The sequence below is a fragment of the Eurosta solidaginis genome, chromosome 1 (assembly GCF_040869045.1).
Source record: "Eurosta solidaginis isolate ZX-2024a chromosome 1, ASM4086904v1, whole genome shotgun sequence".
Taxonomy (NCBI): Eukaryota; Metazoa; Arthropoda; class Insecta; order Diptera; family Tephritidae; genus Eurosta; species Eurosta solidaginis.
In genome coordinates this window covers 334,656,227-334,677,870 of record NC_090319.1, presented here as the reverse complement: position 1 = coordinate 334,677,870, position 21,644 = coordinate 334,656,227, and the positions used below count along the sequence as shown (strand labels likewise).

General features: G+C 32.1%; 1 protein-coding gene across 9 annotated transcripts in view; it reads left to right on the top strand.

Moving 5' to 3' along the window:
• Positions 1–19,930, top strand: part of trv (trivet) — a 287,082-nt gene extending 267,152 nt beyond the window's left edge. For 6 of the 9 annotated variants that reach the window (XM_067762225.1, XM_067762222.1, XM_067762220.1 and 3 more), the window contains exon 9: positions 17,926–19,930. In XM_067762225.1, the coding sequence (XP_067618326.1) occupies positions 17,926–17,967 (42 nt within the window). In that variant the 3' untranslated portion in view covers positions 17,968–19,930. The other 3 variants (XM_067762227.1, XM_067762228.1, XM_067762226.1) reach the window with 3 other exon arrangements.
• The last annotated feature ends 1,714 nt before the right edge of the window (positions 19,931–21,644 follow it).

The following is a 21,644-nucleotide window of genomic DNA, read 5'->3' as shown; positions in this document are numbered from 1 at the left end:
TAACTATTAACTTTATTATGCACAATTAAATTTTGTTTTTGAAGTTACAAGTTTTCTTAGAGCATAAACATTATAAAATTTTAATTGAAAATGCATTAGGGAACAATTTTGTTAGTAAAAAAAAAAAAAAAATAAATGTAAGGCGCGATAACCTCCGAACAGACCTGTGAGAAAAATTACCAATACAAGTACAAGTATCAGGACCTCAGTACTTCGAAAAATGAGTATAAGTATAAGTATCGAAGTACTTGTACTTGAATTGATGCAGTACAATTAGAGTACTTGTAAGTATTTTCGAAGTACTTTGATAAGTACTGAACGGTTTTGAAGCGGATCAACCAGCACCCTTACGATCACCTAACTTTGACAGAATGGTTGAAGAAGAGTTTTACGGGTATTTTAATGATACATCAACAGATTTCAATATGCTTAAGAGTTATCCTGAATGACCTATCACTCAAAATGAATACGACCTTAGCTTCCTCCGACCCAGAAGAGCTTTTATTTTCCTTAGAAAGCATTGTTTATAGTCCTAGAAGGCAATCAATGACGGACTTTTTGTTTGAAAGGCTAGTACTAATGAAGATGTGTTAGTAATGAAACCATAATAATCGCCAAACCAGATTTAGTTGGTCTTTGATATCACTGAAACACAAAAAAGTGTTCTGTGCATATAGCCATTTTTTGTTTTTTTTTTGCGGGTTAGGATGGAAAATATCCAATGCATGGTTACTGCTGTCATTGCAGCAACCAGGTTTGTGTGGATTGAAAACCACCCCATTTTGAGCCGTCGCCTACCCCGGGACCGCTTTGGCACAATTTCAGGGTAGCGTTTCATATTTCTCGTTTTTTAATAGCCTTCTGTTGTTCCGGGTCCCGCTTTTTGTTCTGCTTATGGTTCCTTGTAATCACTCAGCATTTTTGTTGTAACATTATAGACAGTGATTTGGCGGACTATTTCCTCGATAAATTGTCGGTTATGGCTCCATCGCCTGCATTTGAGGAATGTGTGTTCAGCATCGTATTCGTCTTCATCGCTGTAAATGCACTTAGGCTTTTCGACCTTTTTTATCTAGTCCAAATGTTTATTGATGCACCTCTTCAAAAGCTTCTGGCGCTCCATGCTTCAACACCTGTTGCTGTTTATCTGTCTCGTTTTCCCACCTTTCTTGCTACAATCTAAACATTTCCTGCTCATTTTCCACACGACCTTACCAAGAATTGATCTCTTTGCTGCTCCGCATGTTACGCGGTCTCTCTGAGATTTGATTTAAGGCTGCGACCACTGACTTATCTTCTGATGACGCGCTATACATAGCATGGTGTTTGAAGTCGCTCTTCTAAAGTCAGCCCATATCACGCTGTTGAAAGCATTTCTTACGTCTAAGGTTGCATGGATGAAAACTTGCTTCGATTTATTATTACCTCCAGTGTTATTTCTACGCTTGCAAGGACGTTTTTAATTGCGCCAAAAGTGCATTTTTCGAGCCTGAAGCCATGCTGCCTGGGTTGTAGTCTTTCTACTAGTTCTCTTTATTATTTTTCCAACCATTTAAAAAGTTTCCCTGTTATTTAGTCAAACTATACGTGTACCTTTACGTATTTCGAGATGCTTATTCGGGGTGAGACTTATCAATAAATTCTCGAGATCTCTGGATAACTAAAAAAAGCGGTAAATTACAAAAAAGGCGTTTGTGTATTCATTCTGTTTTGTTGATTTTCTGACAACGTGAATAACTGGTGATATTTAGACTTCGTTACTTGATTTATTTTGAGTTTTTATTGTAGGTTTTGTAGAGTTTTAAACAAGTTCTGGAACTGTTTGCTAAAAATTAGATCCATTTATATCCTTAGTACAAAGCAAAATTTTATGTCAATTAAATTGGTTAAAAGAGGAACAATTTATAACAAAAGACATTTAATAATTGACGTATTGTTGGTTTTTTGTTTACTTTTGTAAATCGTTTTAAAATTTTGTTTGTTTGATATGCAGATTAGAACGTATAACAATGCATGAAAAAAAGAAAACTTAAAAACTTTTTCTTCTTTTCTGCTATATATCTGAGGCTTTCATAAAAGGAAGTCAATTGTTTTTTTACAACCTGTGATGTTGATCAACATTTTCGTTTTTTGAGATTTAGGGATACCTAAAAGAGCTAGCTGGTATGGTTATACTTATAATACTCCACAGTATGATGCAATTAAACTAGCAGTAGTTAGTACAAAAACAAAAATTTGAACATCAAGACAGTAGGAAGAGAAAAATAGCCAGTTATCGCGACTTATTCGAGGACCAAAACTCTTTAATGGGTCAAGGGTCAAATATTAAAAAGATAAATAGCAAATAAGAAGAAGAAGAAAAATAAGCGGAATTCAGAAAGAGAAGGAAACAAGAGTGGAAGCGAGAGTAAAAGCGAAGGTAAAAACATGGGTAAGGTTTTGAAAAGTGTAGGAACATAATGCTGAGACGTAGTCTGCTTTACAGTATCAAATTAATGAGTTCAGGACTATCACGTCATAAAGGAAGTGGCTGAGAAGAGAGAGTAAGAATACAACTGCATTTGTACCATGAAGTCGTTTCAAATTTCCTTTGCTATATCTTTCTCTCTCTTCGCGTAAGTGGTGTTTTGTTTTTTTTTTTTTTTGCTTTCAAGGCAAATTGGCATATGCAACCGTGAATTGAGAACACAACTAGAATGGAACTCAAACATTTTGTATAATACATAAGACGACTAAGGAAAAGATTGGGATAAGATTAGGCTTAAGGGTGAAACTAAGATGAAAGTAAGAACGAGAGCCGGAAAATTACGAAGTAAATGGGAGAAAATTGCAGGGGTAGGGTGAGGAAGAGGGAAAGGATCGAGAAACGGAAAGGAAAAGGAAAGGTAAGTTTAACTAGAAATGCGCAAAGGGAAAAGGAAATAAGAGAGGTAGAAGAGGTAATTAATTGTTTGGTCAGAACAACATCTGCCGCGCCGCTCATCTCATTGGAGTCGAAAGTTGTCATTAAAATGTCTGTGTCGGTATAACCTAGTTGGTGACATTGGGATAATCTCAAGTGTTTCGCCGATTAAGACATTGCCATTTTGAATAGCTCCGCAGTTCCGAAAAATAATGCCTAGGCAGGAGGAAAGAATGATTGCCGACAAGAGGAAATACAGCTCGTGGGCGTTATGCTGGGTTGGAATGCAATATTTTTTTAAGAACGTTGCATAAAAAAATCAAGGAGAATCATTTAAGGTGTGATGGCAGGTATTGTCATATTCGGCTCCGTTTTGGAATACTAATTTCATCTGTCTGATTAATTGCATCATAGCTTTTGAAATATTATTTTTGAATCTCATTTTTTAAAATGAAATAAAGTAATAAAATTTGCGCTATGCTAGCTCTGTATTAATCAAAGATCACAACTAACGGTTCCCGATAGTGATATTTTAATTAAAAAAAGGCAAAATAACCACTTATTGTCGCTGAAAGTTATTGAAAAAATATTGATTTTTTATCGAAAAGTTATCGAATTATCATTGAAACAATTTCTTATTTTTATCGAAAAAATAACGATTTGTTATCAAAAAATATATATTTGCTACCGCAAAATATCAGTTTGTTATCGAAATTTTAATAAAAAATATCCATTTTGAAGACAATTATCTATACTTTTCGATAGCAATTCGATAATTTTTCATTAAAAAGTCGACCATATTTCGAACCAAATACCAATTTTTTGGATAAAAAATCTCCAACTTTTTGATAATATACCGATAACGTGTCGATAATTCATCAAATATATACGGATATCTTTTCGATAATTTTTCGTTAAAAGATCGACCACTTTTCGAACCAAATACAGATTTTTGGATAACAAATCTGAAAATGTTCGTTAATATACCGATAACACGTCGATAATTTATCAAATATATACCTATAACACTGGTCGACGGCCAAAATTTACCAGAAACGCCGTTATAAAATTCGTATGTAAAACCACACCCTGATTTCGAAAATCGAGTTCGTTTTTGATTCTATGGTACCGTTTTTGAGATATTTGCAATTTACCGTTATTGGAAAAAACCAAAAAGATGGCTCCTTTTAATTACGCATATCTTACGAACGGGTCAAGCAGTTGTGAAACAGTTTACACAATCGGAAAGACGATAAAATTTGCTATAAATACATCATACATTGTTTTTTGCTCAACCAGATTGTTTTCGAGATATTAGCTTATAATTTCAGATTTTTGTTTTTTTTTTTTATGAAAAAATATGAAAAAATTACTATTTGCGAGGGTAGCATTCCAAAACCACAACCTTTTTTCCAGATATTTTTTCTTTAGGTAAAGCTCTGTTTAATTGGAAAAAAGATAAGCTATCATCAAAGAAAATCGATGCAAAATTACGTAAGCTACAAGCGATAAAATAAAAATACCCAGGTTGCGCAATTTCAGCGTATACCTCAAAACGTATGTATGGTATAAAGAAGAGTGAAATATCTAGCTATGCTCTCTTTCTATTTAGTTAAAAGTTAAATTTATGAATCAGATTACCCATATTTTTAACTTTTTTTAAATTTATTTATGTTTATACTATATTCTAACAATCTTTATCTTAATTTGATTTTACTATGTAGTCCTAATTATTATGTGTTCTACTTTGATGCTTATTCAGTTTAGGATCGGTTTCTTTTATGAGAAACCAGCAGTAATCACCCATCATTACGACGTCCCAGAATCCTTGATATCGATTCTTAATTAATTTCATTTGCTGATGAATTCTTTCGCCATGTTCGTCACTTTCGTCGCCAAGATTTGCCGGAAAAAAGCTCAAATGTGAGTGCAGAAAGTAAATTTTTAAAGACATACTTACGCCTGGAAAGAAAATATTAGTTAGGTAAATAAGTTATAGAATTTTGGGAAATTTATTTTAATAAGCCTTTAATATTTACCCATTTTCGCAAAATTATTGATTAAGCCGTTCACTATCTGCTCGTAGTTAAGGCTTTTGTGTCTACCGAGAAAAGAAGCAACGACCTTTTCAAAGGATTCCCACGCTGCTGCCTCAACTGATGAGAGTAGTCCTTTGAATTGATTATTGTTGATCAACTTTTTTATTAGTGGTCCAACAAAAATACCTTCCATTATCTTGGCTTGAGAATTATCTGGAAAAATTGTTTTCAAATAGTGGAATGCTTCGCCTTCTTTGTCCAAAGCCTTAACAAAGTTTTTAATGAGACCGAGCTTGATGTGTAAGGGTGGAAGTATGATTTTCCCTTTCTTGACAAGAGAGGTATATTTGATGTTATCCACACCAACGGTAAACTCAACTCTTTCCAGCCAATCCCTTCTGACGTAATGGTTCTTACGAGCTCGGCTATTCCACTTGCAGAGGAAGCAGCAGTGCTTGGTGTAGCCACTTTTTAGACCGCATAGCATTGCAACGACTTTGAGATCAGAACATATTTTCCAACCATGCTCTTCATATTTGAGTAGTTTTTGCATTTCATCGTAGGTTTCCTTTGTATTTACTGCATGTGCGATCGGGACAGAAGGCTTTTTGTTACCAATATGCAATAATACAGCCTTCGAACTCAGTTTATTGCTGTCTATGAACAATTGCCACTCTTTTGAATCATATGTTTGACCAAACTCTTTGAATAAACCAGGAATGTCATTGCAGTAGCATATACTGTCTTTCTTGGTATAGTGTTTGGAAAATGGTTCGTGACGAGTTCTACAATATATCACCTTAACATCGGATGACACAAATTTAAATTGTTGCATACGAGAAGTGTGGATCTCGGCCTTTTCCTTGGATAGTTCCAAATCTCTTATCCAATCATTAAGTTGTGCTTGTGACAACGTTTCTCTCGTTTCCCATGCGAAATTCAGTACAACTTGGTTCTCCGCACTCAGATGTTACTGTTGACTATGGAACTGGATCCGCAACTGCCGTTGAATGTAGTACTGGTAATGTTACTGTAGGTACGCTGGCATAAGTTACTCTTCTTGATCTTCCAACGCCAAGTACTTTTGTTTGACAAATATAACACTCTATTGAATGGCAAGTAGGTTCTCTCCATATCATTGGTGTATCAGATTTTATTTGTTTTCCTGTTTCCGACTGAATCAATTCTACTCGACACTATGTACACAAAGTGTTCGGTGTCCATGATTTTTCAGCATTTTAAGACTCAATGCCAAGGAGTATAAAGTTTTGGTATGATCTGAGAAAACTCGTCGTCGCCTTATGATAGTATATTGGTCACACATGAAACAGAACATATCTGGGTCGTTATTACACTCAAATTCTGGCGTCTTTTTACTAATTTTATTTTTTTTTTAATAAATCACGGTTTTGAAATTTGACTTTTGAACTAAACTATCTCCGGCGAGCCTTGCAGATGTTATGAAATTTCAAGGCGTATTAACTCATATTTATACTGGGAACAAGAATAAAATTGAAAAAACCAAATTTTACCTAGACAGAAAGGTTCCTTTTTATACGAAGCCGGGAAAAGAAAATACTACCTGCTTTAGAGGTAGGCTTTAAAAATTTTCTGCGTCTTATAATTTTGAAAATCTACCTGCATACTTACCCATAAGTGACGGAAATACATGTTTATAACTACATGCCTACAGCAGGTTTCGAACCCAACCACTATTCTTTAGATGGAACCACTCTACCTACTATAAAACAATTCGAGTAATAAAAGTGCTATTTGATTTATTTAAAAATAAGTATTATCATTGTTATAGTGTTATTCGTTTATCCGGATAATATCCCATTTGCATTTTATACCTTTAATATATACATACATTGAAGTTGCGCAACCTGGGTATTTTTATTTGATCGCTTATAACTTACGTAGTTTTGCATAGATTTTCTTCAGTGATAGCTTATCTTTTTTCTAATTAAACGGAGCTTAAGGCGAAGAAAAAATATCTGCAAAAGAAGTTATGGTTTTGGAATAATGCCCTCGCAAAAGGTAATTTTTTTCATATTTTTTCATAAAAAAACAAAAATCTGAAATGATAAGCTAATATCTCGAAAACTGTCTAGTTAATCAAAAAACAATGTATGATGCGTTTATAGCAAATTTTACATTATTTCCGATTCAGTAAACTTTTTCGCAATTGCTTGACCCCTTCGTAAGATATGTGTAATTAAAAGGAGCCATCTTATTGGTTTTTTCGAATAACGGTAAATTGCAAATATCTCAAAAACGGTACCATAGAATCAAAAATTAATTCAATTTTCGAAATCAGGGGGTGATTTTACATACGAATTTCATAACGGCGTTTCTGGTAAAGAGAAAAAGTTGAAATTCGTGGTCCAGTGTAACTTTTCGATATGAGTAGTTATCTCTAACATGTCGATATCACGTCGACAATATGCTGATGACAATCCGATAATAATAACAGCTCCACAACTTTTCGTATTCATCAATGCATTTTTACAAACCGAAGTGATCCCGAAATAATTGCTAACGTAAAGTTAACATTTTCTCGAAACGGCTCCGGAATAATTTCAAGATGATCCCAGAATGACCTCAAAATAGTCCTGATATAATCTTAAATAGTCCCGACATAATCCCAAAATAGTCCCGAGATGTTCCCAAACGCCTTCCCTGAAACATCTAGAAATAGTACAGACAAAAGCCAAATTTATTCCGAAATGATTACAAAATCGTCCAGAAATGCAACCAACATTACCACAAAAAAGTCCGTAATGATACAAGAAATACCCGGATAGTCCCGAAATAGGCTTTGGAATAACTAGTATTTTTTAGATCGTTGTTAGACGTTTATAATAATCTAAGGTTAAGTTTGCGCTAATTCTAACATACCATAAGAGTGACTTATCATTTACCAAACCTATTTCGGTTGCAAAATAACAGTTTCAATAAACCTAAAGCAATAAATATTTGATATTGAAATTCCGTATGGAAATGATATGGTACCGGAGATTTAACTTTAAGAATTGCAATATATATGGTTAGTAAAAATAAAATAATCTCAAATAGTCTATCAAAAATACAATAAAAACTTCATTACATTATTACTTGTCGATTGATTACGGATCGTACATTATTTGTAGAATAATATAATCCCTCATGACTAACATTTTTATCGCCGATCCAAACTACCCACCCAGATTTTTCGCATTTCGCGGCCTGCCCTTGAAGATGCTTGAATGACAAGTGAAACGCCGGATTATAATAATGGTCTAAATTTATTTTATTCGTACTATTGCACAGGAAGCCTTTCCTATTAAATTTTTTTTTTTTTTTCATTTTTCGAGTCTTCAAAAGTCTCGATACGCTCTAATGCATATAAATGTATATAGTTGTAATTTGTATGTTTTCCTAGCACAATTTTTTAATCGTTTTAGATTGCAATTTTACACTAATAACACTTTTAATCCTGCAATAATATTGTTACATATGGATCTACTAATATATGTAGATATATAATTTATAAATATATTTATAATGAGCATTTTATTGATTCCATTTACATAAGCATTTTGAAGCAACCCATTTTTGCATCAACAATACTATTTTACTATAATTTTTTTGCCTCTCTTCTTCAATTTTTACTAACAACTCGTATTATTTTTTAAGGTTTATCCCTTACTTTTGCAGGCACAGTAAACCCTCATTAAAAATAGCATTAAATCATTATGTATATAGGTTAACAACAAAAAAAAAAAAAGACAAAAAGTTTTAACAAAATTAACAAAAAATATATAAATACGCAATCAAACACAAAAATAGTTGATAGTAAAAATATATATATATAATAATAATAGAAGATATGTATGTACATATATTAGGGTGACTAAAAAAATGATTATATCGGTTTTTTTGTAATCATGGCATAAGTAGGACGAATCAGATATAAAAACCACGACAAAAAACTCGTTTTTCATACTCGAGCTCTGCTTTTCACAGATGTCGGTATACATTTTCGCTAATTAAACAAGAATTTTGGAAAATCAAAATAATTTGTTTTTTTAGTCAACCTAATGTATATATGTGTAAATAAAAAACAGCACATTAAGTAATAAGGTGTTAGTGTACTTTATGTATAAAAAAAATTATACAAAATATGTTGTGCTGTAGTAATTATCACAAAAAAAGAGCCAAAATAAATTAAAAATTATAGAATCATCGACGACTTTGCTGGAGTAAGAACAAGGATGAGTAGGATTAGAAAAATATTAATGTGAAAATGCCAAATAAATATAGAAAATGGGATAAAAATTTGCAAACTGAAAAGAACAAAAAACTTAATTGTTTACATACATACAAATATTAAATATTATAGTAGCTATACAAGTATATAATAATTAAATTTGTGTACGTAATTAACATAAACAGCACTTGGTAGAACATTTGAGCAAACGGTGACGCCATACATTATTGATGGCAGCACTTAATGGAAGCACAAACAAAATGAAGCGAAACATATTGGAAGATGCATTTTATCGATAAATTGTTTGAACAGATTTTACTTAACAGCACATCGAAGTCTGTGAGAACGCCTAAAAATAGTTTTAATCGAACTAATGTAATAATGCATTGTATTGTTGTTAAAGTATGCGTATATAAGATGTAATCGCTATTTATATGTATATACATACTAAATATTTTTATATATATACAGCAGGAAACATGTAAATAATAGTGGCAACTTTCATCAAGTTTTGTCAATTAAGTTCTTTTTGTTTTTATTTTCGATAATTTAAGAAAACCCTTGCGAGAATTCTAGATCTGAAACAAATGAAAACAATCTAAACAACGTTGTCGAATGAGTTAGAAAATTCGAAAAAAACTACGATCTTTTCGAACTTCTGATGTGCAAACATCTCATTATATTTATCACACAATATTGGTAAGTGTACTGTGTTGAGTAATTAAGTAAGCATAGGCGTTGTTTCTGGTATTAGTATGCTGTATCTAGTAGTAACGAATGAGAGCATAGGTGGTGCCACTTCACCGTAGCATGATTTGAGAACGTGTACGTGGAAGAGTTGTTATGAGCAAAATCACTCAGCAACTCAAGGCAAAGACGTCACCTATAACTTAATTAAAGTTTCTGAGCATATACACAATTTTTATGTACGCAAGTACACGGGGAGATGCATACAATGCTGATTTGTTGAAAATAAAGACCCAGTGGGTAGTTTTTCAGGGCTAAGTTGAATTTTTTTCTTTTAATGGCTTTGTGGGTTGTAACATCTTAGCACATTATTTGCTTAGACTTATATGAAGTACTTAAGTCCAAGCAAGGAAATAAAATAGAAAAAAATAAAATAAAATAAAGCTAAATTAAATTAAATTAAATTAAATTGAATTGAATTGAATTAAATTAATTAAAATATAAAAATTTAGAGAGCTTCAATTAAATGTGAGAACTTTTCATAAAATGTGTTGGGGTTTATCGAATTATTTAGAGAGCGTTTGGTTTGCACAGTTTCAATGACTAAAATCATTAAGGTTTTTTTAAAATATCAAAAAAAAACAAAGAAAAAGCAGAATTTTTAAAAGGAGATTTGAAAAAAAAAAATTATTACTGCTATTTTTCTGTTAGCCGCTGCATGTGTTTTGGGATGCTACTTTTTAGATTTAAAAATGTATGTATGTCAAATAGGAAAGGTGCTAGAGAAATAATTATAAAACGGCGATATCAATTTTGAACAAGGGCTTGACCTTAGGATTTGATTATAAGTTTTTGAAGTATTTAGATATCCAAAGTGTCTGAACAACGATATGCTTAAAAAAATGTATATGGGAACAGTACTGAAGCATAATACTGCACACACGTATACACAGAAAAACATATGTCGTCATTAACGACGATCAATTGAAGGGACAAAACCGATAAGATACTCAACATTTTTAACCAAAAAATTTGTTATTCTAAAAATAGCTAATCATTATATTTCACAAATTTTCACCATTTTATTGTTTATTTAGCGGTCTTCAATATTATAAATTGAGAAAAATTTAAGATATTTGATCTTTTGGAACTAAAACTTTTCGAGGTTTACACCCATCTCTTAATGGATTCACAATTTTTTTTAATGAAATAATTAATTTTTCCTCTTCACATACTTTTTCATATTCACAAATCAAAAGTGACTGAATTTTTTTAGTTTGCATTTAGTGTGCCTCTATAAAGGTGAAGTTAGGTTAGAGTGGCCACAGGTGTGAGCACCAGAGCACTTATGCCCATAAAGGTTAATTGTGATACCACGTGTAGCTCTCCCCCCACCCAAATTAGTCAGATCACAAAACGCATCAAAAGGAGATTCCAAAAATTTCTTCCTCTTGTGTCTAAGTGAAGAAAAATCACACAGGAAGCGCTTAACTGACTCTAACTCTTCCTTGTCTCTACTACTCCTACAGTTATCATTATTAGGAGCATCCCGCTGTTGTGCATGCCTTCCGAATGCTATGTGAACGTTAATAAGGTCAACCATCTTACTGCCCGGTATATCCGGGTGTCCAGGCACTTATAATGTACTAGGCGAAATTTGCTCAGCAATCTCGTTAAGAGACTTGCGTCACTTCCCAATGATCCTAGACTTAAAGGTCACTGACCCAAGCACTTTTACAGCAACCTGGCTGTCAGAATAATTACTTTTTTTGTTATAGCCGTTAAGAGCTTATCTGTGTTTATCGGCGACCTCGTTAGTTGCAGCGATCTCCGCCTGAAGGACGCTGCAATGATTGGGTAGGCTAAAGAATAGTGCCTCTTTAAAACTGTTTTATTTAAAAGAAATATCAACTTATGTTTTTTTCCCAGCAGTTACCTAAGAAATGTCTGGAGTCCCTAGTAAGACTTGAACTTAGGGCGATAAAGTTTGTAATAGAATTTCCAGAATGCAAACTATGATTTGAGGTATTTTAAAATGTCTCCTTTAAGAACAAGCTACAAAGTACATATATATGCACTGTCCGAAGAATATTCTGTGCAACGAAGGCAATTGTGAAAAACTGCACAACAACAAAGCCATGGCTTTGACTGAACATGTTTTTAATAGCTCATATATCGCAGAAGTGCTGGCTCAAATTTCAGTAAAGATAAAAAAGGGCTTTGAAGATATTTAGAGGTAAAATTGTCGTTTTGTTCGTCTTGACGTTGTTCAAGTTGTTTAGAAAATCACATTTAAATGTTCGGTTTTGCATTCAAAACTGCCCTTGATTTAAATCCTTTTTTGGTGAAATTCGTTAGTTCTTGAAACCAGGATCTTCGGTGTGGTAGCCGGAGACCGCTACCACCACACTACGGCAACCGCTAATCACCGTGTTAAAATTTGTAATTTGAAATCATTTGACATCAACACCAACAGTTCCGAATGCGCTAGGAGTGCACCCATTTTCATCTTTGATTTCCATACAGGGTAGTGTAGTGGCAACTTAGTTATCAATAATGTTATAGATGTCTCATATATTTTGGAAATAAATTGTTTTTGGCGTTGGGTCATCTTCAGTGTCACAACCAAAAATTACACACGATGCAAAATTGAAAAATTTATATTAAAATTTGAAGGTCGATTCATGAAAAATTCCGCCAGGTTGCATAGAATGAATCAAAACTACAGAATCTACGAAAACCCGCGCTTAAAAACCGGCATCTCTACTACCGAAGAGCAACTCCTTTTGATGATAATTTTCCTGAGTCAAACTTCCAGTATAGTACGCGAGCACGTTACTTCCATATCGGGGCTACTATAACTGAGATACTTACAAAATTAAACTTAAATTAAAAAAATTCAATGTTTTTTTTCTTACGCCTCAATGTAACCCGCATAAATACATTTTTCTTTTGAAACTTTTTCTTGTATTCATTTAGTTAAAAATGCTACTTGATTAAGAGCACATAACAACTAAAAGAGATTTGCTAATTAATAGCTTCCCATTATTTCTTAGCACACAATATCGCATTAACTTTCTTATTCACAAATTTACACCCCCACACGGACGCACTAAATCGCACTTACGAAAAACTCAAACTGCTTATAATATAATCTCTATGTAACTTATTTGGGGAATATCGAAATAAAGTAGAGAATAATAGTCATTAAGAATAAACGAATAAGTACTCGTACGTCTAGGAGCATTAATGCGGGCTCAGATTTGTGCTAACGTTCAAAAATACCAAAATCATACGAGAGCTTTAACGTAATGAAATTGTCCAACACTTAATTTGTAAACATTTTGGTTTTGCTTTCGAAACGTATGAAATCATTATTATTACATATTCCGTTCTATCGAAATTCGTATTTGATAGAAGAAGCTTTTCATTGAAAGCGTTTCTCAGAAAAAAGGAGTGAAGTGCAAAATAAATAAAAATTATGTGTAAACATCATTGCTCACGATATGGAGGAATCCTGAATGAGCCATGTAAGCGTTAGCGTAAGCGTATTCTTTGGAAATTGCATGCTAAATGAGGGATATACAGAATCCTAATGCAGGGGCATTGAGTGGTATTTGTATAACGAATGGAGTAATAGAGAATGTCAGAGATATGGTCACTATACTGTAGCATTATGTGGGAACAATATAGGTGGCAGAGTTGATATGAGCTACATCTTACAGGTCACCTCCATACAAATTCAATTCACTGACCATATACACAATTCCTATCATATATAAAATAAAATAAAATAAAATAATATAAAATAAAATAAAATAAAATAAAGTAAAGTAAAAATAAAATCATATATAATATAAAAAATTAAAATTAAATGAAATAAAATAAAAGTATTTAGCAATTTTTGTTGTTATACATCCCACAGCACGGGGAAAAAGTACCAATAAATATGACACTAATGCCAACATTGCCGTAAAACAAGTCCAATATTCGCATCGTTCCTGCAACAGATGTCGCAGCGCTGTGAAAATCAGTTGGCAAGAGACAGTAAAGAAGTAGAAATAATGAAGACAAACAAACAACCTCTGTGAAAGCTGAATGTTTATAGCAGCGGCGCCTAAGAATTGCTGATGAAGGAATTTAGCAGTTCCCGAAATCGAGTTATGGCAATTGTCTAAATTTTTTCTTTCATCTGTTCTAAATTAAAAACTTTTTCATTTAATCGTATCATAAGATCAAATAATTATTATTAGGCCTTGAGCTCCATTCGAAACCGCGATCTTATAAAACAATTTAATCAAAACAAAATAGAATAAAATAAAATCAAATCAAGTAAAATAAAATAAAAAAATAAAATAATATAAAAACAAAATAAAATAACTTAAAGTAAAATGAAATAAAATAAAGTAAAACAAAATAAAATTAAAAAAATAAAACTTTTTAATTATTAAAAAAAATAAAATAAAATAAAATAAAATAAAATAAAATAAAACAAAATAAAATAATTTAAAATAAAATAAAATAACGTAAAATAAAATAAAATTATACAAATAAAAAAATTAAAAATAAAATTTAATTAATTGAAATAAAATTATATAAAATTAAATAAGTCTAAGGCAAAATAGAACACAATCAAATAAAATAAAGTAAAGTAAAATGAAATAAATCTACATAAAAATAAGGTAAAATAAAATTTACACACATGCACACATGCTTTACATTGTCGCAACGCATGCTTGTTTGGGTTAAGGCAAAAAACGCCGGTTGTTGTAATGGTGTATAAAGGAATAGCAACAAAAAGTCGATACTTAGAGACCAATTGCAAAGAGAGCAGCGGGGCTTTCAGTAAGGTAATGTTGTAAGGTATGAATGTTGGATATTTCGAGTTAAATACTCAGCTCCCGAGAAGCCAGCTGATGAAAAAGTGAAATTCAGAAATATGTCCTAGTAACCATCGCCATTTGTAAACTACATATGTAATTTTTCTCGAATATCAATAACAAAAACAAGTGTATAAATCAATATGAGCATTTTTGTTTAACTGAATACAGATAAAATTAAATTAAATAAAATGAAAGTAACTAGTTGACGTGCTATCAGCTTTTTGTGAAAAAACTATCGATATATCAGCGAAAATGTATCGATATTCTATCAAAATGTTATAATTTTGCTATCGGATTGACAGCGATTTCATATTGGATTGTTATCGCAAAGATCTCGATTTTGTTACCAATTATGTATAGATTTGTTATCGAAAATTTATCGATTGATTTTCGGAGTGTTACCGATTTTTTATTGTCATGTTGTCTATTTACGGCGGGTTATGGGCTTCGGGTACACCCGCGGCAGGTATGCCTGTCGATAGAGTTGACTAAAATACCAAACTGATTCAATGGGCTCTGTAGCGCAACAGAAGGTTTCATGTGGTCATACCAACAGTCGTGGTAGTACCCTAATGGTGCTTGTTATGGGAACGTACCGGATCTGCATTCGACAAAGAACCACCAACATCCCCAACGCCTTCGGGGAGTGTCCTTAACGCTACAACGATAAAAACAACTTATCGGTGTGTTATGAAACAGAAATTGATAAAACTTCATTTTAGAATCGATGATATATCAGAAACTCAGCTATAATAATTCGCTGTCAATAGCAAACCTTAAATAAAGCAATACCTTGTCGGTGTCGTTTGTTGCCGATAAGATTCCGACGAAACTCTTCTCAAAAAGCTCGATTTTATTTAGTGGTTTAACCCTAAGCCCTGGGTGAGCTCTAACTAACTTTAAAAAATTAGTTTCCGGACATATCCTATTAACGCATCGAACTTCAAAGGTATGGTAGTCACACCTTTGTTTTAAATGAAATTGAATTTAGTTAATTAAGACTGGACAATGGAGTGCACGGAGAAAAACAACCGATCATGACAGCTAGGTAATAAAAGTATTTTATCGAGAAAATACTTAAAACCCCAGAATTTTGTGCGGTTTCCTTAACATCATTTTTGTTTTATTTTTGCTACCTTTTTGATATTGCTAGTCCTTTTTTCTAATGTGGCAAAGTAGTAGTATTCTAGTCACAGGGAGACAATTTTGGTTTTGAGTTTAAGTACTTCTTTGCGAGGTTATGTATCTTAGTTTAAGGTGGCTCAGATTCCGATATTTTAGGTATATTAATTTGGTCAGGTAAACATTATACACTCATCGAATTTAGAAAACTTTGTGTATCATCAGGATTAAAAAAAACAAAAGAAAAATTCTGTCAGCAAGCATTTCATACCGTCGAACTCATAAACCACAAAGTAATTTATAAATGTAAATAAAGTTTTCTTTCATTCACCTTTTTCGCACTGAAACCTGCCTTTTTGATTACAAAACCAAAAAGTTCCCTATTTATTAACTCTCTTGTAAAATATCAATATAGCATATTTTTGGTCCTACAATCTTATTATACTAACACTAAATAAAAACATATTATTGTAGCAAAATTCAAGCTAATTTGACAAAAAAAAAAACTGCTCTCAAATTTTCTTCGCTCAACTCCAATTGCATCTGATAATAAGTGGTAATAATGGTAATCGCATATACATTAGGGTGGTGCTTAAAAATCAGGAAGCACAACGTCAGAAGAGCTACGAATACAATCACAACATTTTTTGCAATGGTATGTGTGTATCTACAAATATGATGGGCAAATAAAATTTCACGCATGAAATGTTTACTGCTTTAAGCGATCGCTGATGATTGGTCCGCTGAATTTCCGTCGCTCCTCTCACACGACATGCAAGTGGCGACCAAATAGATTTCCGACGCTCTACAAAGCTTTTTTATCACCTCTGTTATAAATCATTCACAGGCGCACCGCTTTGAATGGTAATACCACGGTTAAGAATACGCTAAGGTTTTGTCGTACATTTGTCAAAGCTATGTGTTTTTCTACGGTACCTTGTAAAATACATTTTTAGTAAACAATAGGACATGGTATTACCATTTTAATTCTTGAGACCGAAAAACTGTTGATTGATTTAAAATAACCACCCTTTTATACATACACACATATATAAGATCTAATCAGACAAGTAAATTAATCATGGAGTACAGTAAGGTGAAACTATAATGAGTTCTAAATAAATAAATAAATGTAAGGCGCACTAACCTCCGAAGAGATTTTAGGCCGAGCTTCTCCTCCAATTTGCTTCGTGCTCCTTTTGAATTTTTCCTACAAATTGGCGGGACGGGACCTTCTTGTTTCATGCCGACTCCGGACGGCATCTGGAAAGCAGATGAGTTTTCACTGAGAGCTTTTTATGGCAGAAATACACTCGGAGTGCCTGCCGAGAGGCGACCCCGCTTAGATAAATTTTCTTCTAATTGAAAGACCGCATTTCTAAAATTTTGATATTGCTTTGCCCGGGGCGTGAACCCAGGCTCTTCGGTGTGATTGTAGATGCGGTACGTTCCGGTAACAAGCACCATTAACGTATAAGCGCTATCAACTCGAGTACGATTTACTATTACTACATTGAGCTTTCTAGGCCATCCCAACCTCCACCCCTACTTCCTTGAGGAACTTGTCTCCGGCTGCTAAAGAAACAGGATTCATCTCGGGTAAGTGGGGTTGACAATTGGGTTGGAGAAGCTTTAAAGTGCGCTGGCAACTGAGTTGAACTTGTACTGAAAAACTGGGCCTTAGCCGTTTGCATAGCCGCCTCTATCTCATTTTATGGGATATTTACCAGATGATCTCACAGTCAATCAGTCAAGCTGTCGCTGATATTCACTATGAACTCTCAGTAACTGTGAAAATATTACATTTACATAGATATTTGCCAATTCTATTGCATTTTAGCATTTTTTATATGCAGCATAATTTCTAAGCATGTTTGCAGCAGAGATATGAGTTTTGCGATCACACTTTGGCTAATTGACTCAGTGGTGCTTTTGTAAAAAAAGAAAATTTTCAGCCTTTCATATTTAAATCAGCTATCTTTTAAGATGTGTATGTATGTTGCATTAACATAATATTATAATTTTTCTATATATTTCCAGTTGTCAGAAGATGAGTGGTTAGCTGCTAATTTAATATGTTAGTGAATTTATCAACGATAAAATTATGTGTTATGATTGAACATACATAAAACTAAAAAAAAAAACTATATTTGTGCCGTATAGAGCGACGTACATATGTTTTTCAAATTGTTGAATATATATATTAAAACTATAAAAAAGTTTTTAAACAAGTTGTAGACAACTAAAACTCCAAGATATAGGATAAATACTGCTTTGAAACAATCAACATATAAAAAAGAATCAATCATATTAAAAAAAGTATTGATTAAGCAATCCGCTAACAAACCCAGCAAATAAGTGAAGGAAAATCAAAGCCCTCTCTTCTAATCATAAAACTTAAAAAAGGTATGAAAGGCTTTTTAATACACATTTGCGAGTTTCCAATTATAGGAGCATTATAAATCTATTTAGTTTTTTAAAAATGTACTGCTAATTTCACACAGAAGGTTAATGAAATAATTAGTGAAGTTTTTAACATTAAAGCCCAAATTGAAAATAAATTTCCACACAAGCAAAAGAATCTAATGGAAGTCAAAAATATACTCGGGTTTGTTCGGTGTTTCTTATTTTATTGTTTATTTCAGTGTTTGCACTTGCTACTCTTGAGAAACATTTGCTGCGGCTTAGAACATGAACAGAGTATAGAGCAGAGCCGTAGTACAAAAAAAAGATGGCATTTCCTTTAGATTGGAATATAGAGCAGAATAACTGCTCCGAACGATATGCTATTCGTAGTAGAGCAATAGCAAAAAATAAAAATTAATTTAATGCTGTTTTTCTCCTCAATGATGGAATGCACTTTCAATCACTGGTTAACGTAACAACTAACAATAAAAACTAAATATTTTTTTAAAATTTACAAAAAATAGGAAGTCACCAAAAACAAAAAAAAAATTAAAAGGTATATATCGTCGCCCGCTTGCCAGAAGAATAAATGTGCCAAAATGAAAATGTTGGGAAATCTGCTCTCAAAATTAGAAGAATTAGTTTCTAGTGTAAAAATGTACTTATATAAGAATTGGCCCAACTTGTCATGGTATGGACTTAAACTCAAAAGACGTAAAAAATTCACTACAGATTGATTTTTAAATAACGCTAAGACCAAGCCAAGACCTGCTAGGCCAATTCCTTTGGCGGATTGGGATTCGGAGCATCACAGTACTTGGGAAAAAATTAGCGGCTTTGGCTTGTCGAAAGTATGTATGTAAATGAAAAAAGTTACCCATTCAATTCAATTTAGTATACACTAATGTGTTTTTATTTAAGATATTATTGCAAACATAGAACTAGTTCTTATTCTCATAAGAATTAGAATCTTCTGAAATGTTGGTTTCGGGAAAAGCGTTGCCCTCAAGACTTTTATAAAAAGGATGACATTATTTTGGTATAACCAGTTTTTCGCACAATTTTTCCAAGTATTTTAGTTTTGATTCTGGAAGAGACAACGGCTTCGAATAAACCGGTTTGCTTTGAATTGAACAAGTATTTTTTCGGATATCAAGCTATTAAAAATTCTTCATCGGTATAATTTTTTTTTTGAAGAATACCAGGCACGTCTACCCGAACATTCGAACATACAAATATGTGCTGTTCTTATTTTTTTCAAGAATTGTTTAGCCTTATCAACGAATGTGTCATACAATGCGCCACAATAATTTTTCTGGCTCAAATTTGTGTGATTGAATTATATATTCTTGAAAATGGCATTGCAAATTATTGGGGTTTCCATGTACGTAGGAAGCTCTAGATTTAAGTAGAACCTAGAGAATCTAAAGGGTAATCCAAAGAGGCCTCTAACACAAAATTGGAAAAATGGCACATTCATGCTTATGGCTAGCGGGCGACAGTATTGTTTTATTTTAATTTTTCCTTTATTCTAGTTTATTTATTACTAGAATAAAGGAAAAATAAAATAAAACAATATATGCATTTTTTGTTTTTTTTTTGGTGTTTTCCTATTTTTTGTAAATTTATAAAAATTTTTAATTTTAATTGTTAGCTACATTTTACTTTATTATTTTTTTGTTTCATTTAGTTGTATTTCTTTAAATTTGTTTTATCTTATTATCAGTTATTTTGTTTATTATATTTTTTGTACTTTATTTTATTTTACTTTATTTTTTACTTTATATTTTATTTAATTTAATTTAATTTCATTTAATTAAATTTTATTTTATTTGATTCTATTTTATTTTAATTTATTGTATCATATTTAATTTTTTTTATTTTGTTTCAATTTAATTTATATTATTTTGTTTTATTTTTTTAATTTTTTTTAAATTTTTTAATTTATTTAAATTTAATTTATTTTATTTTTAATTTATTTTATTTTATTTTGTTTTATTTCATCTTATTTAATTTTGTTTTCTTTATTTTATTTTATCTGATTTGATTTTATTTTATTTTGCTTCGTTTTGTTTTTTTTTTTTTTTAGTATATATTTTTTTTATTTTTATTTTATTTAATATTTATATTATTTGAGTTTGTTTTATTAACTTGAAAAGTAGTTTTCAAAAATAACGAATAAACACTCCAATCTGAATTTTTTGTTATTTTTTTTGTAAAAAATTCGAATATCAGCAAAGAAAGTTACATATTACTCAAATTTCTTGACTCTCCCGATTCACTTACAACAATAAAACTATATACGAACTCTTCGTACATTTGCTCACGAGACCAGGAATGAGTTCGTTACTTGATGTCTGCTGTCACAACAACATCAAATGCACATAGCTTCCTTAGTATGCGGTGCAACAGTTTCATAGATTAAAAACGTGTTAGCAATCTGTGCTAGTGATATTTTTTGATTTGTAATTAAGCGCTTTATTTGTAATGGAAGCAGAGGTAGAGTGCGGCCCCCTCTCCGTTGGAAGGACCATGTGGTAAACGATTTAAACTCCCTTGGTGTGACCAATTGGCGCCGGTTTGCGGAGCGAAGGAGCCACTGGCGCGCCTTGTTGGACGACTATAACCGTTTAGACAGCTAAGCGCCAGTTAAGTAAGTAAGTAAGTAATTAAGCGCTATATTAAACTTTTTTTTAAATTTTTTGAATGGCCTAAACTGCTCCTTGAGCAGACCTTTTGATATGTATACAATTGGTTATACCTTAGAATCATAGTTTGAACATGAAAGGGGCCATACATTTCCACTTTCCTACTTTTATAATATATTTTTGTTAAATATTAATATTTATGCGACCTTTGCTTGAAATTATATTTAGAAAGAAATTAGATTTATTGAGCCAGCCAAAAGTCAATAAAAATTTTTGTTAAAGTTTGGGAATATTTTTTGGACTGCTGAGGAATATTCTTCCTTCAGTGGCCCTGTGTGAAAAGGAAAAAATTATTATTTCATTAAACAAAATTTTGATTCAATTAAGTTAATGTGTAAAATTGGTATAAGTATTCATCATTAAGAGCTACAAATATTGCAGTAGATCCTTATATTTTTGTTTACGGTTTTCGGCTAAGTGCGTTTAAGTTAATTATTTTATTTTATAACGATTGATAAAGGTTTTAGGTAATTTTTACACTAGCTTGGAAATAATATGTTTATCACCGAAGATATAACGAACAAGATTTTAACACACAAATTTCTCTCGACACATCGATTCAGCAATATTTTTCAACATATTTTTGATATTGTTATTTAAGTTTCAGTTATAAAATTTGGGAAATTTTTTCTTAAATTGTTGAAA